The 18281-nt window shown below is 39.1% G+C and overlaps 1 protein-coding gene across 3 annotated transcripts in view; it reads left to right on the top strand.

Annotated features, from left to right (window-relative positions):
* Positions 1-18281, top strand: part of scube1 (signal peptide, CUB domain, EGF-like 1) — a 107671-nt gene that overhangs the window by 12615 nt on the left and 76775 nt on the right. For all 3 annotated transcript variants that reach the window (XM_070929224.1, XM_070929223.1, XM_070929225.1), the window contains exon 3: positions 9236-9361. In XM_070929224.1, coding sequence (XP_070785325.1) covers positions 9236-9361 — 126 coding nt within the window. The remainder of the gene's footprint in view (positions 1-9235; positions 9362-18281) is intronic.

Raw genomic sequence — 18281 nt, 5'->3', positions numbered from 1 at the left:
ACACATACACACTCCTGACTTTATATATGAGAGAAACTGAAAGATAAAATCCATCAAAATGAGTGACCTTGACTTGATAATTGCTCTGTGGCTTGTTCTTGACAAAGCAGCCAGCCGCACTCTTAGCCTGGGTTATGCAATATGACATTAAGTAGTATAGTTAAAAAGAAAATGTGATTGTTTTCCCAGTCATCCAATCTCATGAATAAGCATACATGCATGCGACACGAACAAGTGGAAATGGTTGCTGATGTCTGTTAAAACTCCTTTTGTCACATTTGTCACATACAAATTTGAGACATTCATCCACCCAATACGGTGACTAGTTCTGATGCAGATGTTTGGAAAGTCACACTCTACTACATGCTTGCCGGGCTATAGCTGCACTTTGGGTCCATCACAAAGAGAAACTTTTAAAGCTGCATTAATTGGTTTTGGTCCCATAGTGAGGGAGTAGCAAGCAACCTGGCAGTAACAGAGCGTAGTAGATGGGCTGTGTGGTTTGACCATGTCCTGGATGTAGGATGGGCTGTAGGATGGGCTGAGCCATTCCCAAGGTAGGCAAGTACCAATGTCTTGAATCAGATTCTGGATGCACTGAAGGGCTTAGATGGCACATGCGGGCACACCAGCCAGTAGCGCGTTGCAATAGCCTAGGCGCGAGATGACAAGAGCCTGGACCAGAGGCCTGCCCCTGGGTGAGGAACGAATTTATCCTTCTGATGTTGTGGAGAATCAGTCTGCAGGAGTGGGATGTTGCTGCGATGTTGGCAGGGAAGGACAGCTGCAAGCCGGGAACACAGTTGTGGACAGAGATTTGTGCTGCCACCTGGGTTTTAGAGCGGGGAGAAGACAAAGAGTCTTCTTTTGGTTGTATTTGTTTGTTTGATGTGAACAGCACCAACTGGCCCTTTTCCTTTGAAGCTTGCCCACAGTGGTAGTAGAACCATAGAGTAGAATACTATTAGTAGAACAGAACCTCTGGATGCCATAATCTACTGTCTCAAGAACAAACCTTCAATGTTCTACAAAATTTGGGATCCTTTCTTAAATTACACTGAAATAGAGGGTCCAGATACGGACTTATCTGGACTGAAATCCCTAGAAAGGCTAATACTTGAGTCTTAATCAATCTATTGTAAAACTACATTGCTTGGACATCTGATAATGTATTCGTTCATTTTTTTTTTTTTTTTATATGTGTATGTTCATGCACAGTATGTGCGTGTGTATGTGTTAGTATATGTATGTGTACGTATATTTACAGTATATGTATGTTTATGTGTGTTTTCTATTTACTTATTTATTTTTACCTTCTTGAAAATAAGTATTCTTACACGTTTCCCATTATGATATACGTCTGTTAATCTAAATTATAAAACCAATTAAGATTTAAAAAAATAAAGAGAGAGTTCACCCTTGCTGCTTTTTAGATTGTTGGGAAGACGACCAGTTACCAAAGAGACATTGATGAGGCTGGCAAGGAAAGTAAGGAGGTCAAAGGGGAGAGGGGGATAGAAGAAATTAGGTTTTTGGAGATGGAGAAGGAAGACTGGATTTTCGATTGAAAGAAAGAGATTTTAGCTGCAGATTTGGAGGTGGAGAAATAGGAGAGAAGAGGTTGATAGGCAAGGAGGTCCTCAGATCACCTGGATTTCTATCATTTTTTTTCAGCTGCCTGTAGGGTGGTTCTGTCAGACCACCACTGAGCTGAAGGGTTGAAGAGGGGTTACACAGAGGTCAGTGATAGAGCAGTTCCTGGTGAATATAAGGTCGAGTTGGTTACCAGCTTTGTGAGTAGGGTGGATAGAAGAACATAGTAAAGATAATAAGTCAGCTGTTAATTTGTCTGTTAACATGTGTAGGTGGTAGGGGGTGTGTAGGTGCGGCGCTGTCCATAGTATTTAAATGGAACAGAGGAGATTGATAGACAGACAGACAGACAAACAGACAGACAGAACACATTACTTAGTTTTTGTTTCTTAGCCTGCTGCTTTTCATGGTTATAATTACAAGTTTCGGCACTAATTCCATTCCCCCCATTGTAGCAATCCACAGACAGAAGGGAAACGAGAGAGAGAGAGAGAGCGAGAGAGAGAGAGAGAGAGAGAGAGAGAGAGAGCGAGAGCTGCAGACCGTAAACAGCTGATTCTTCGCCTCCTCCTGATGATCTTGAGTGATTTTTGTGGATGATCTGATTCATACGTGTTAATGAATAGCGCTTTGTTTGTGATGACAGTTTAGTTTAGTTTTAACAGCTAGCATTTTGGCGTTGTCCAATGTGCTCCAGGCCTTTGGACCAATGGGTGTCGTTTTCGGGATTTGTTTTGTGAAATGGACTTTTGGTCCACTGGGACATTTTTCAGACTGTTGGGGCTTCGGAACAATGGCATGACAATGGCTCAACTAACATACAAACAACAGAAAAAAAAAAGTAACCTAAACTGTTTAAAGAATAAGGTCTCTTAACTCTACATTGGTTTTAGATTTGTCCTCTGCAACCCTAGGTGAATGTAACCATAGCTTGAACAAACCCTAGACCAAAGCAGAATATATTGTAATTTATGAATAGACTAACTGGTAGTTTCCTGACACAGCACAATTTACTCATCACAAATTTTAAAATTTAATAAAAGAGGAAAAGCTGAAGCAGGAGACTAAACTAGATTATGTTGAATTGACACCACAAGAACAGCCTGCGATCGGATTAAAGTTTGCTTAAACCACAAAAACAGCACACAATTTAGGCATTTTTTAACCAGCAGACAGAGCCTATCAGCTAATTTAAAAAGTTAAGCCTAAAGTCAGCCTAATTCTAGCAGTAATGAAGCAAGTTACCTCCAGAAGTCAGAATGCACACTAATTACATTAACAAGGGCTTCACTCCATTTAACTATTCAGTAAACTGTGGCTGTGAGCTACCATGCACAACACCCAGGACACTGGAACAGGAAAATCTAAATGGAATGGAGCTGGAAGGATGGCAGGAACCTCAAAACAGACTGACAGGCACTGACATAACATCTTGTCTTATCGTATTGTTTTAATGGCTAATACTGAAACTCTTTCTCTCATTTGCTGCTGGGTTCAACAACCTCAACAGAGTCTAGCCTTTAGAGTTGAGATATTTGTTTTACAAAATGAAAAGTTAACATGCTAGAAAGAATTACTTGTATTTCATAAAGCTTAAAGATTAATTAATTGAGGCACTGTCATAGACTGAGCTGGTAGACCAGAGAGACACAGGCGTTTTTTTTTTTTCTCTTACAAAAAGCAAAAAAAGTAATATTTCTGACAAGCATTCTAGAGGTCATAAAAGAGGTCAACATAACAGAACTAAACTCAAGGATTAACCTAAGAGAACTGAGCTGCAGAAACTGACACATGGGGAACAAACAGAAACATATATAGTAGCTGATCAGGCCATTCTGACACAAGGGAGTATAGACTGAGACATAACCATTAAACAAACTGCAATAACCATGAAAAGTAGTCATGTGATTTAATGTTAAAATGAAATATAATTTAGTGGAGCTTTAAAGGACCAATTGCACGTTTTGTGATACTAATTACAAATTGCGTATACTTTGCTTCACACTTGTTTACTGCTTGATCCATGGTCACTTGCGTGATTCTTCCCTCGGGCGAACACATTGACAAAATTGTGTGGCAAGCAAGTTCTGCTTGAATGTTGTCTGCTCAACATTAGTAAATATAATTTTACAATCTTCCAAATTGTGAATGTGTAGTTTCTTTCCCTACTATTTTCCCCCATCTGCCTTACCGCTTAACATCACCACGTTCTCATGAAAATAGTGTTAATAGTAATTCTACATGGCACTGAAACCCACAGACACCCTGCATGAAATGAAAGCAGCATCCCCTCTCCCTTTCTCCTTTACTCTGTCGGGCCATTCAGTATGTCTGTCCAGTTAGGGGGCTCGGGGCCGTCAGTGAAGGCGCCTAATTCACTTGATGAGACGTGGAGCATAAACAATTCCCCGGCAATTAGAAAACGTGCGCATGTGAGCGGAAGCAGCAGCCAATCCGCAGCTGTCGGGGCACCGCTGTCAGATGTCAACAACAGCTCAGGGGCAGGAAGTGGCACTGTTTGGGGCCAAGTAGACCCTACAAGGCACCATCCTCCTCCCTCCACCAACCTTCTCTCACCTCCCAATAATCTCTCTGTCACACATACATCATTTTACAGTGTAACAATTGCATTCACAAACCTATACACTGCACATTTAACTACTTATTAGCAACTCAAAACGACAACACATGTATATAGACAATTACTTTACTACTCGATTAGCATATGCAACATGTTTGGTACCAGTAAAAATAACATGGTAACTTCAACATGTGAAAATGTTACAGGCCCTCGACTTTCTTAGCAATTTAAACATTAAGAAAAACACAACATACCTTACTCTGCTTATCAAGGGTGCAAAAACCTGGGGAAACCCCACAGACCTGGCTCACGTGTAGTGCTGCTAGCTTGGATACGTATTCTAGCAAGTGATGTTATGCACCTTAATTACACAGGGCTTTCATACGCAACAATGCAATACACACATACATTCTGATTCTGATTCTGATTACAGAGTCAAAACATACAGTGGCCATTTACATCACGTCTCTCCTCTCTATATGGTAGGCAATCGAACCTTTGAGCGTCGCTATAAACACTTTCATATATATACTTCATATAAACTAGTTTTTTTTTTTTTTAGTAAATCCTGGCCTCAAGAAATAATGGAGCATAGAGTCTTAGAAGTTGGGTCTCTGTAAATAATGTAATGGTACGGTCTAGACCTGCTCTATATGAAAAGTGCCCTAACCTCTGTAATGATTTGGCGCTATATAAATAAAATTGAATTGAACTGAATAGAAGTGACAGGGGCTCCTGCTTTGTTAGCGAAAGTGAGAATCAGTCAGTTGAAAATTGAGACGAAGTCAAATGTATTAATAGCTAGAACCATAATAATCTATATTGTGTTCTAACACTATCTGAAGCAACTGGTCTGATAGTGCCAGTAGCTTTAGTTGTTAATTCTTGGCAAGCATTTGCCTTTGATTTTCAGTTACTGCTAGATAGATCTTCCTACTGTTCAGGTCTGTTTTGATACTCAGACCCTGTTCATACCTGGTATTAACATGCATTACAGCCTTATGGGACTAACAACATGCATCCTGGTGGACAGCTCCAGTACAGCAGCTACAGATAGTGTTTAGTTTAACAGCAAGTAAAGCTATTTATCAGGAAACTCCATAAAATTCAGGCAGAGCAGCCGGAGGACATCACACAGCGTTTTGTGTGTACTCCATCCACAAGAATCAGCTTTGTCTGTTGTTGTGGCGTCTTCTTGTTGTTGTTTCGCACTTTAACGAGTGAGTGAGTACGTACATCCTTTTACACATCTGAGGATGTCAGATGAGTAGGCGGTCCTTCAATGTGGCCCAGGACACATTTACGTACACACTGCTAAAAGAATGTGGCCATATGTGGCCCAGACCACCTCTGAATGTCCGTGGTCTGTGCGATCAGAGTATTCACACCTGGTATTAGAGATATCCACTTGTGATCGGATCACCCAGGATGGATGTTAATACCAGGTATGAACAGGGCCTCAGATACAGTGTACCAGTATTGTTCTGTGCATTAAAGGAGCACTCTGGCCATTTTATACAGGATGAATGTCAGTTTACGTGGTTGCATTATGGGAATGTAGGATGCAGTGTTTTGGGAGCTTGACTCATACTAGGGAAAAGTCAGGAAATCTCAGCCTCTGCTGCTTGAATTTTGACAAATATTTTAAAATCTATCTCTCACAAGTCCCCCAACCTTTTAAAATCGCAATACTAAAAATCACCTAACATACTAAAGGAATGTCTTTGATATGATTGAGTCTTTAGATCCCAGGGCAAGTGTGACTCTCCCGAGCCTTCTGCTCTGCTCTACCCCAAACAATGTCCACACTAAGGGAGATAAATCTAAATCTTACATGACTTACATCCACACTAATGTTTTCAGCAAACACAATTTTGCTTTACAGTTATTTTTATCCACTTTACAGTTATTTTTAAATGCTCTGATTTTGCAAAAAACACCAGCTTAGTGTGAAAACAGAACAAAGCAGAGAACAAGACATGTTTTAAAAGCCAACATACTGTGATTGTAGTCTCAGTCTGTCTGGTTGAAGTGAGTCAGGCACCAATTAATCCCCTGCTGCTTTTCATTCACCCTCGGTGGTGAGGCTCTCTCCCCCCTCATGCTCCTGTAGTTCTAGTCTTTACCTTCTCCCTTCATCTCTGATAGATGAAAGGCAGAGCACATAGGAAGTGCCACATTGTGCTGAACCACGCCATCTGAGCTGGCAGCACAGCAAAGTGTCCAAACAACCTTTCCCCAAACAGTCGCCCATGCCAGCTCACCCTAATTGGTTGCAAATGGCTTTTAGGATGAGCCAGTGATGGCTGCAAGGAGTTTGTATACACAAGACTCAGGTTCTTTAATTCCACCATGATTGATTTTTCTTTGTTGGTCATTTTTTCCATACCTTTAAGATGAATTCTGGCTGTTCTTACACACATGCACACATTTTTTTATGTCAGTTTTGTAAACCTTTTGAAGGAGGCTATGATCACTGTTTCATATTACAGTATTTAATCCAAAGAGTTATTAATCTTCTTATCTAACTCTTGTGAGTAAGTGTGGATTTGAGTATTTCTTTAAGCCCAACTCATGCTGCAGTGGTCCCCACAGAGAGAAGATTCCTTTGTCAGAGATCAGACAAACAAACAAACAAACAAAAAATTAAAATGCGCTAATGTGCGTTGGCTTGCATAATTGGCTTCCGGTGTTTCATGGTGCAGAATGTGGCATTGATTTGGCTTTTGCCTTGGTTTCTAAGTGAAACCTCTCAGATGATTTTCATGTTTATGTTCGCCTGCTTTTGAACTCTTCAAAGCAATCATACTCAAGCCAAAATCACAAAATTAATCATCTGAATGAAAGTGTTTTGTGGATAGAAAGTCTCTGGTCGATGTTGTTGGTAGGCACACAAAGCACAAGACTTTCCATCCAGTTTCCTGCATGTGGTTAGTAGTGGTGGGCGGATCGATCCAAATATCGATAATATCGATACCAATGTTGTATTGATATTGATCGATACCAGTGAAATGAGATCGATACTTTTTCATACCCCCCTCTTGTGTTTTGATGTTGTACCATCATGTGACTCAGCGGCGCCAGGCAAACAAGCGAGCAGGCTCAGCCGGCAGGCCCGGCCAGCAGCACACACACACACACACACACACAAGCAGCACAGAGTCCAGAAATCCAGAAAAGAAGTGCAATGAAGGGAGAAATTTTATTTAATTTTTGTATTGTAGTTTCTGAACACTCTACTTAAAAAAAAGAATTTGTTTTAATTTGTTCTCGAGTGATACTTTTGTGCACTTTGTTTATTTAAGAAAAAAATCCAGACATGACAACGTATGGGGAAAATTGTTTTGTTACTGTTCTATTGTTTATGAACAAAAACTTTTATTATGATAATAAAGTATTTTCTATTTACCTATAAACTTTGCCCAAATTCTGTCCTGGGTTTTAACTAATTAATAATCCAAAGGAAAATCACAAAAACACTGAAATGGTCATGAAAATTCATTCAGATTTAGCAATTTGATGATGTATCAACCTTAATTATTAAAAAGTATCGGTATCGGTATCGGTATCGGCAATACTGGCCCTGTATTTACTTGGTATCGGATCGATACCAAATCTTGCAGTATCGCACACCACTAGTGGTTAGGTGTAGGCTACTAAAACACTTTTGTTAAGGTGAGGGAGAAATTGTAGTTTTGGTTTAACATTAAAAAATTAAACACTGTGTTTGTGCTTTGTTCATTGTTGACTAATCTGCCTAATAATGACCATTAAAACGTCATGTTTTAGTTGCTACGAGATGATATTGTTGGAAAACAAATTACATTTTGCTGATACCTTTAGTATAGACAATTTGCCACTTTATATGGATAAAAAAGGTAAATCGGGTGGCATTATGGTTTTCTCAAAACGTATTTGCTGTTGAAAATTAGTGGTATATAAATGTAATGTCGAGGACACAGGGTTGGTCATTGGTTTTATTGCAGCTGGTGATTTTAATTACCTATATTCCACCAGCATGTCCACACCTCACCAGGGGAAAAAATACCCTGGACCATGTTTATACAAACATTCATGGTAGCAACAAAGCCCTCCCCTGTCATATTGTACATATTTTTTATAATATTTTTTCATGTTTTATTATCAAGTTCCTATTTTATATGTATGCTTCTTGACTTACAGTACTTGTTTTTTAAATCTTTCTTTGTATTTCAGAATCAGAATAAGAAATACTTTATTGATTTGCATGGATACTGTATTTTCTACTTACCGTGTTTATTGTTATGCACCAATATACCAAAGCAAATTCCTTGTATGTGAAAACCTACTTGGCAATACGATTATCTTCATCATCATCATCATCATCATCATCTGTTTGGATGCAGTAACCTGCTGCCTCATATCTGAGTCTTTTTGTCATCTCTCACCCCTACTACTAACATACTGTAATAATACTCTCATCAACCACATTATTTAATTGCTCTGACATGTCCAGACATGAGTAACATCTGCAATCTTGAAAGTTTTAAGGGTGCTCGTGTACATGCATACTGCCAACAAGGCCAGGAGACACAAGTGGAAAGCAATTTGGGAACTGATGATTCAAAATGCAAATAAAAACAAATTTCCTGTTTAAAACTGTATTGAGTGTTGAATTGTAGTTACGTTTTTTAACATAAATTTGGCATCACTGTTTAAAAACGTTTTCAAAAAACTATTTCAATCAATTTTATTTGTAACATGCAAGGTACAATTCCAGTGAAATGTACAACTGTACATGTAACTTTACGCGCCACTGACAAAAACACTCAATAAATCCCAAACTTTGACCAAACCAATTGCAGTTTTATGTTTGCAATGATGGATGATCTCACTCTGGAAGCACAAGAACTGCTCAAGAATGAATACCAGCAAATGGCGTCAGAAAGAGGAAAACAAGCCTCTAAAACTACTCTGACTGTGTGCAGACAACAGCAGCATAACTTAAAATGAGAATGACGACCTAAACTACAGAAACAAACTAAAAAAAGTTCCAGTAACACAACCACCTTTCTCTTTCAGACATGGACGAGTGTGAGAACGACTACAATGGGGGCTGTGTCCATGAATGCATCAACATACCTGGCAACTACAGGTGCACGTGCTACGATGGATTCATGTTGGCCCACGACGGACACAACTGTATGGGTACGAACAGTCTTTGTTTAAAAACATTCATCCTCTATGTGTGTGTTTCTGTTAACAGGGTGGTTGAAATTGATGGATGGACCGAATGACTATAGGGACTAAAGTAGACTTTTTTTTTATCTGCTTTAATGTGGCATAATTTTTGTCTGGATATTTTTGTCAGTGGGACTGAAGTACAAAGAGCTGAGACATATTCACACAGTTGCATTTGTTTGAAAAAAAAAGAAGAAAACTTTAGAGGATTTTAAGGCCTATGGGAAGTTTGTTTGTAAATGTGTGGTTGTCGTTTTAGCTGTGTCTAAATGTTAATCTATCCTTGGTGTGTGTTTGGATGTGTGTGTCTATGCATCCATCTGATTCAGATTGTGAATAGATATGTCTGTCTGTCTTCTGCTTAAGAGAGTATGCTTAAGGGTATGTGGATACACACACCTGTGTGTGTGTGTGTGTGTGTGTGTGTGTGTATGTCCCTGTCTGGCTCAACTTGCCTCTCCTGTCATCGTTTGGAGGGTTTCCATGATTTGTGCTGTTTTGTGCTTGTTTCTGTGTACTGTTGGGAGGGCGGTAAGGGTTGAAGAGTTCTCCTACAGATATCTGGCTGTGCTTTATTACTGACAGATCCAGCCTATTTAGCCCCAGTGCTGCGTTATCGACTTAGTGTCAGCCAGACGAATGTTTTTCTTGTCTGTGAAACGTAGTTCTGCATGGATGGGCTCAAACACATTTCATCCTGTCAGTCCTCCACTGCTGACTGGAGAGAGCAACATGAAATCAAAAACATAAAAAACTTCTTTGGTGGGATATGTTTTGGCATTTGTAAGTGTTGTAGTTCATTCTTTGAGCCTTTGGAGAGAGAGAGAGAGAGAGAGAGAGAGAGAGTGCTAAAAGCAGCAGCCAGCAGTGCAGAGTAGCTGCTGAGCTGTGGATTCACCTCACAGGAATAACTTTCAGACAGCTGACATAAAGCAGAGTTAAAGACGCCCTGCCATCACAATTCAACGCACAAACATGGCCAAAGATGTTAAATTTAAAATTTAAAATGAATGCCCATGCTGAGGTTCCAACTTGCCTCTGTAGTTTCTCTTGGATGGGTCAAAGTTTTAAACATCGGCTTCACTAAGTTATGTTTTACAGAAGATAAATCGTTTTTAGTCACAATCTTGATGAAAACATTTTTCAGTTTTTTTTGCCCAACAATTCCATTGCCAAGAATCTAGTACAGTTCTGTTTTAGCTTCCAGATTTAATTTGGCACATCAGGATTCATTTTGTGAAATTAAAAGTCACTGAGAATGTGACTGACTGAAAGATCCTCTAGACCTGAGATTTATTTTCCTTGTTTTTGCCACCATGCATATCCATCATAGCATTTTGCCGACTGGCTAATTTGAGGAATGCAGACATGGAACACACTGATGGAAACAGCTTTACAACAGCAGGAATCACATCTCACACAGGTCAAAACAGGGTTTAACCCAATTGAAATATCTAATTAGATAAAAGGTTAAAGTTATATAATGTAGGTCTAATCCTACAGGTCCAGAGCCACTTCCTGGTTCAATTTGCAGAAATGATCTACTTACCCAATCTTTGGTTCTTCGTAAATACAGTAAATAGAGTATGTCATGAAAGATATAGCAATATGTCAGTAATGTAACAATGATGCAATTATGTCAAATATGGATGTAATTACAATGCGACAATTTATGCAATGATAACCAAGCAGTCTCAATTCTAATGTATGTCCATATTCAACTAAATGTTATTATGATTCATTTTACATCATCTGCATAAGTCTTTTCAAAAAGGCACACTTGTTCTGTCTGGCTTATGCTCTTTGAAAACATGAATGTACTGTAGCATCACAGCTGGCTATGGTGGTTGCCTTAGTATCCAGAATCTCACACAATGAAGCTGGTGTGTAAAATCTGATGATCTGATGGGAACAACTATAAAAATGAAACCCTGGTTGTTAAAGAAACAGATATTTCCTTGACAAAATGCCAGTTTTCCATGTTGGAGCAGTGGGGTGGAGGGAAGGTGTCACTATAATTGTGTCTGACAGTGTTTTGTGTTGTTTATTTCCTGCTGGCTTGTCTGTAAACGGACCCTGACTGTCTACAGCCGTTAGATCACTGGTTAGCTGCTGTGTCGTTCTATGTGTTGTGGTTAACTGAAGAAGAGGGGCGTGAGGTTAGTGGGATTTCACCACACGCGTTTGTGCCGCTAATTCAAACGATACCAACTGAGTCATGTGAGAACTGTCATCACCTGCTCTTTACAGCCAGGCGAGAGGAAGCCAGCCCACGTCTGACTTTAATCCAGAGACTTGCTTTATTGGATGTTGACTGGATGCAGCCTTAATGAACGGCTGCTAATTAAAACCGGGTTACTGAGTTCAAACGAGGCAGTAAAGCGTAAAATCAGATGCAAGATCTGTGTGATCACAATCAAAGCCAGTAAAGGCTGTGTGACTCTTCTTTTTCTTTCTTTTTGCTTATTTCTAATGTCCTTTGTTTTGCTTTTCTTTCTTTCTTTTCCTCTTTGTTCTTTCTTTTTCTCTTTTGGTGTTGCTCATTCCTTCTCCTCTTGCCGTTTTTTATTTCCTTCCTCCTTAGTTTTAATCACTGCTTTGTTCTTTTTGTCTTTCCCATTATTTCTTAGTTGCTTCTTTTTTTATGCAATATCTCAGGAACACCTTGAGGGAATCTCTTCAAATTTGGCACAAACGTCCACTTGGACTCAGGGATGAACTGATTAGAATTTGGTGGTCAAAGGTCAAGGTCACTGTGACCTCCTGTCCATCCCATTCTCATGAACCCAATATCTCAGGAACTCAGGAAAAATGTTTAATGGGATGCAACGATGAAGTATTGACATTTTTACCCAAACGGTCAAAGGTCAACTGTGACACCATAATGTTATAATGTTATTTTTTGGCCATTATTCAACACCATAACTCAAAGAAGGAACAGAAGGGGAGATGAAGAGGAGTGACATATTTGACTCAAAGGTCAAAGGTCATTGTGACTTCAAAATCTCATGGTTCTTAGCCATCATTTTAGAATGAATTGGGCGATTCAAGATGTCACACACATGTTGACTGGGACGCATAATGAGTAAACACTAACAAGCACAGCACAGGCTTTCCTCCATCTCTGCCCATTCTGAATTTAGAGTGTCATCGGAATCACATGACTGCCTTTCACTACCTGCCTCATTCTGAATTTAGAGCGTCATCGGAATCACGTGATTGCAAACAACGTACTGGAACGTGCCAGATCCTGTGAGTGAGTGAATGAGTTTGACCTACAGCTCACAGAGAGGCTTCACATCTAAAAATGCCAGGAAAAAACAAAAGCACCACATTTTGTGTGACTAAACTCTATAAAAACCCATCTTTACATAGTAATCAAGTACCTGGAATCATACATATGTATCATCAATATGGTGATAACTTCCATTTAGCCACAAAATACACCTTTATTCAATTCCTTCCAAGTATTCACTATTGACTACATATATTATGTGAGTTCAGACTGACACTGCAACTGACTTGTTGGCAGAGGTGGTAACTCTAGTTTCTTTCTACCTTCCTTTTTTTCTTCCTTCCTTCCTTCCTTTCTTAAATTCTCTAACTTTAGAAGAAATAAACCAATTTCTAGATAAAGCATTCAAAAAGTCTGTAAGAGTGAGTGATCACTTCAGTGAGTGGCAAGTTCATCAGACCTGACGCCGCACTGACTGGTCGATTTTGATCTCTTGGATGAAAAGAAACGCTTCCACTTCAAAATGCATATCATCACTCTGAGAAAAGCAATGAAAGGCAAAACTGCTAAGAGGATGTATCACAAGGTGTTTTCCTCATTTTACTATTCCCTGCTTGTTTCATGTTGTCTGGTTCTCTTGTTTGACCTCTCTATGCGGAGCCTCAAAATAGGGTCTTTGAACATTAATGACGGGAAAGACAGGCACAAAAGAGCTTTAATCTCTGAAGTCCCTCCTCAAAAAAGGACTGATGTGTTGTTGTTTTTTTCAACTTTATGTTTAATGGGCAAAGTTAAACAAACACACATATCAGTTACAACAACATTTTACACATGCACATATTCATCCCCACCCTCATCCACTGCACCCTGCCTCCTCACCAACTCATCACTTCTATAGGACAGTACCCTCCAGAAACAGTGTATTTATACAACCATTAAAAATAAAAGGACAGCAAAACAGGCACAACAAACAAAAAATAGAAGTAACATACTCAACTAAAATAACATAAAAACCATAACACTGACATTGCTGCAACTACCCAACACCTCACCAGAAGGCTACTTACAATATAAATTGAAAGGTGAAAGTGTTCCAAGCATGCCTAGCCCCATGCCTCTCCCCTCGCTTCTAGACACGGTCTGAATGGTCTGTGAATTGTGCAATTTGTAGTCTTAGCATGAAAGTTATTTTTTCCATTGTGTAAATTCCTTTAACCACTGACTGTCGGAGGGTCTTTTTTAAGCTAGCTCAGTGTTATTGCTTTCTTGGCTGCAACAAGAAGTATATGCAAGTATATCTGGGGTCTGTTTTGGAAAGGATGTGAGGGGTTCTAAATAATCTGTGAACTATTTTCCACTGGAATTCTCTCCATACATTTGCATTAGTAACTTTATGACTTTCTGAAGAAATGTTTCCCCAAACCTCCTCACTAATTTCTAATTCAAGATCCCCTTCCCATTTTTGTTTAATGTGACGGCTGGTTTCTTGTTTCGTACAAGATAATGCCCTATATAGATGGATATTGGTCTCCTGGGTTGCTTTCTGTCTTGCATCTTTATCAAGCATTGTTCAATAGGGGAATCAGATATCTCAAGGCTATTCCAAATTGGATGTTTGAGCAAAAACATCTTACCTGAAGATATCTCAAAAAATCTGATCTTGGCAGGTTAAATTCATTAGTCAACTGTTCACATGTTTTCAATTCCTGATCCTCAATGAGCTGGTGGACACAACTAAGATTAAGGCGTCTCCATCTTTTGTATCCTGCATCCAGTTTTAGGCGTATAAAACCTTTCAGATGAGCAATGCTTGACAAAACCGATAAATCTTCATTTACCAAGGAGACCAAAAACCTGCTGCACCTCTCTACATGCTATAAGAATAGTTTTGGACCATCTACCCAAGGTCTCCTCTAGGGCTTTATCCTCAGTGAATGGGGCATTTGATAAGGGCATTAGAGTACAGATTGACTTCTCAATCTCCAGCTGCCTTGGGCCCACCCTGTCTAAAATTGAGATAGTCAATGCCCTTAGTTGACAAGCCAACCAGTAGTGATAACTGTAGAACTTTGTATCTTACGTGTGGACGTCTTCCCTGCCAAATAAATTCTGATGTGAGGCGATCTAAAATTGTAAACATATTTTTTGCTGGTATGAGAGGCAGAGTTTGAAAAAGAAATAGCAGCCAAGGCAGCACATTCATCCTAATACTCTCTGCTCTACCTGAGAGAGTAAGGTATCCGCAGATATCTTATCAATTAATCTCTTATAGTTTGCCTTAAATAACTTATAACTTAACTTAAGTCTTGTGGTATAGTGGTTTCCAAGTCTGTTATACCTTCCTTGAACGAGAATGATGCTCTCATAAGCGAGTTCAGAGCCAAAGCTTCTGTTTTATTAAGCAACCCATCAGTCATGGAACTGAACTTAGAGGTTCTGATATATAAACCAAAACGTCATTCACGTATAGAGAAATTTTATGGATTTCGTTGCCAATTTCTATCAGTTTGATAAGTGTGTCATCTCGTATCACCTGTGCCAATGGTGCAATGATAACGTAAAAAGGAGTGGTGATAGAGGGGCACACCTGGTGTGTTCCTTTACGTAGACCAAAAGATTGAGGCATATGTGCATTAACTCTGTTACTACTGTACTCAGGTGCAGTGTACAGTAGCTGTATCCATCTGATGAAGTTTGGGCCAAATCCAAATTTATCTAAGGTGTTAAATAGAAAAGGCCAGGATACGCAGTCAAAAGCCTTTTCAACATCAACCGCCAATGCCATGCAGGGATCTGTGTAACTGCTACTATACTCCATAACATTCAGCTGTTGTACGGGTTATCTGGCAGATGGTGGCGGACTATAAAGCCTGTCTGGTCTGGACGTATGAAAGTAGTATTAACCGAATCCACTCGTTTAGCTACAATAGAAGTGAGCAATTGTCTAGTCAGTTTGTTATATTCAGCATCAGATAAATGTGTTTGTTGGAGGAAAGCAATATTCCAATTCATCTGTTTGAGCTGGTCCAATATTTTCCTTCTTTTTAGGGGGCTGTGCAAACCCTTAACGTTATATGTAACTATTTTATAACCTGACACAGTGAACTGTTGGGTTTAATGCCTATTGAAAGGGCTTTACTTCCATCTATAGGCCAGAATTAGTCAAAGCTTTTTTGGTGCATTTCAGGTTGACTATAGTGACGGAGAGGGGTGCGGCTGTTATTCCTTTGAACAAAGTTTATTTTGAATTTTGTTAATACAACTTTGACAATTCACTGTATAAACATGTTTGGACTGATAGATATACCCCCTCCCCCCACCCATGAAAGATTCAGAGGGCATACAGCTTAATCTGTGCAAGGAAAATAAGTAAATAAGAAATAAATAGACATAAATATACAAATAATGCAAATGAAGCATAGTTAAGAAAAACATAAATAAAATATAAGTGATAAGTTGTTAGGGGTCTAGAGCAATACACACCATTACCTTTGTCACTGATATGCATAGACACAATTACAAGAGAGAAGCAGAAAAATGTGGGCACCAAGACATAAAGGATCTTTTCAATGCTTAAAGAGGACCTCTTATGCTTTTCCTTATTTTCTGTCACATACATAATGTTACAATGTTGGCTTGTGTCAGAACTGAGGGGCTGCATGAAGGGCCAGAATAAGATGAATAAGGACTTATTTGATCTGTGAATCATACAAAGCTACCCTAGTGGTGTCCCAGAATAAAGATATAGAGCTGGACATTAGCATAATACCCCGTCTTTAACTTCCAATGCTCGTAGTTATGCTCCATATATAGACTTTACTCAGCCATAAAGCTATCAGAACCTAAAGCATCAACACAACTAAGGAAAGGTTTCCATATAAACGTAAAATTGTCAGCTGACCCCCTAACAGTATATCTAATCTCCAATTTAATAAAATACAATGTATCTCTAATCCATTGTGCAAATGAAGGGGGATTACAATCTTTCCATTTTATCAAGATTTGTTGTCTGGGAAAAGACAAAAGACTTAGCTTATTGTCGGCTGTTATTCCAAAACAATTTATCCCATGGTTTGTATAGAACATATAACAATAGTAAAAGGGGAAAAAACAGAACTATATACAGAACAGTAAAAGAAAATACATCAACTTCCAACTTAATGGCCCATGTAACAATGAGCCTTTTCTGCCATCCACCTAATGTTTCAGCGTGTGGTTTACAGTCATAAGTACTGATACCAAGGGTAGTGACAGAATAAAAAAGGAGTGTCCAGAGCATCTAGATATCTGGGCGTAAGTGGTTATAAGGATTTCCCTTTGTTAGATTCACCCCAAGAGTCACTCCAAGACTACCCACTCTTTCATTACCACGTGCTTCAGTGGTTTCAGAAAAATCCATGTTATGTAAGGCATCAGAAAAAAAATAAGAGTAAGTAAATAAAACATATTATATTAATAAAAAGGGGGGGCTAACCGATTTATTCCTAACATAACTCTACTGAAAAACAAGGCTAACAAATGATGTTAACTAACAGACCTGCCCGAATGACCTCTGATGGAAACATACAGCATATACAGGTGGATCAAACCAATAAACATATACAGGGGAGGACATAGACCTAACTACACTTAAACACCAAGAAGCCCTGATACCCCCCATGCTGTCAGAGCACTTGGTATGGTCCTTGGCTTGGGCCTCTGCATAAAATCAGAGGCTCCACCATCTGCCCCATCTTTTGTTCGACCAGGAAGGAAAACTCAGCAGCCAGGTAATTCAAAGGCAAAGAGAAATTAATTACTATCACTTAAACCATCTAGCAATATGACAATGTAAACTAAATGTACCAATAAAGAAATTATAAACCACACAAATTGATTGTTATCTGTAATTTTAAGTGACTGCAACTGAACATGTTGTAATGATGTGGGGCAAGTGAGATGTTAACCCTTCATTTGTGTGGCCGTCACACACAAAGTCCAAAAAAGTCCAAACTGAATTGGGAAAGAAAGCTTTTAGGTTTTCTGCAACGTGTGCTTGGAATAATCTGCAGAATGATCTTAAACTTTAACATAGAAACCATGAACAGTTTTAAAGCTATTGTGAAATCTATTGATTACAGATGGTCTGTGGGCAAATGTTTTATTTGATCATTTTAATGTTGTGCTTGCCTGTTAATTTACAGTTTAAACTCTGTGTTGCTGCTATTCTTTGGCCAGGTCTCCCTCGTAAAAGAGATCCTTGATCTCATTGTGACAAACCTGGTTAAATAAAAGCACACATTTTGTTATCCTTTAAGGCTTAATACCCTTACACTCCTCTCCTGTCTCGTCCTGCTGCTCTTCTCTCAGCGGTGATGAAATTCTTGTCTATTTGATGTCTTCATTTTGGAACATCTGGGCTAAAACAGACTGATGGAGGAGCAGTGACTCCACTCACAGCCACACTGCTTTCTCTCTGTCTCTCTCTCTATTACTGTATCCATTTTTTTCCTTCTCTCTCTCGTTTTTCTCCAATTGTCTCCACTGTCTACATATTTCTCTTTATTTCTTTGTCTTTGCCTTTTACTGTCTTTCCCTGCCTGCTATGCTCCGCCTATTTCTCCATCTACTTCACTCTGTGTATTTGTTTTTTGTCCTTTCTTTATCCCCTTT

This window comes from Enoplosus armatus, chromosome 22, assembly GCF_043641665.1.
Source record: "Enoplosus armatus isolate fEnoArm2 chromosome 22, fEnoArm2.hap1, whole genome shotgun sequence".
In the NCBI taxonomy this organism is placed as follows: Eukaryota; Metazoa; Chordata; class Actinopteri; order Centrarchiformes; family Enoplosidae; genus Enoplosus; species Enoplosus armatus.
This window is presented reverse-complemented; position numbering and strand designations above follow the sequence as displayed.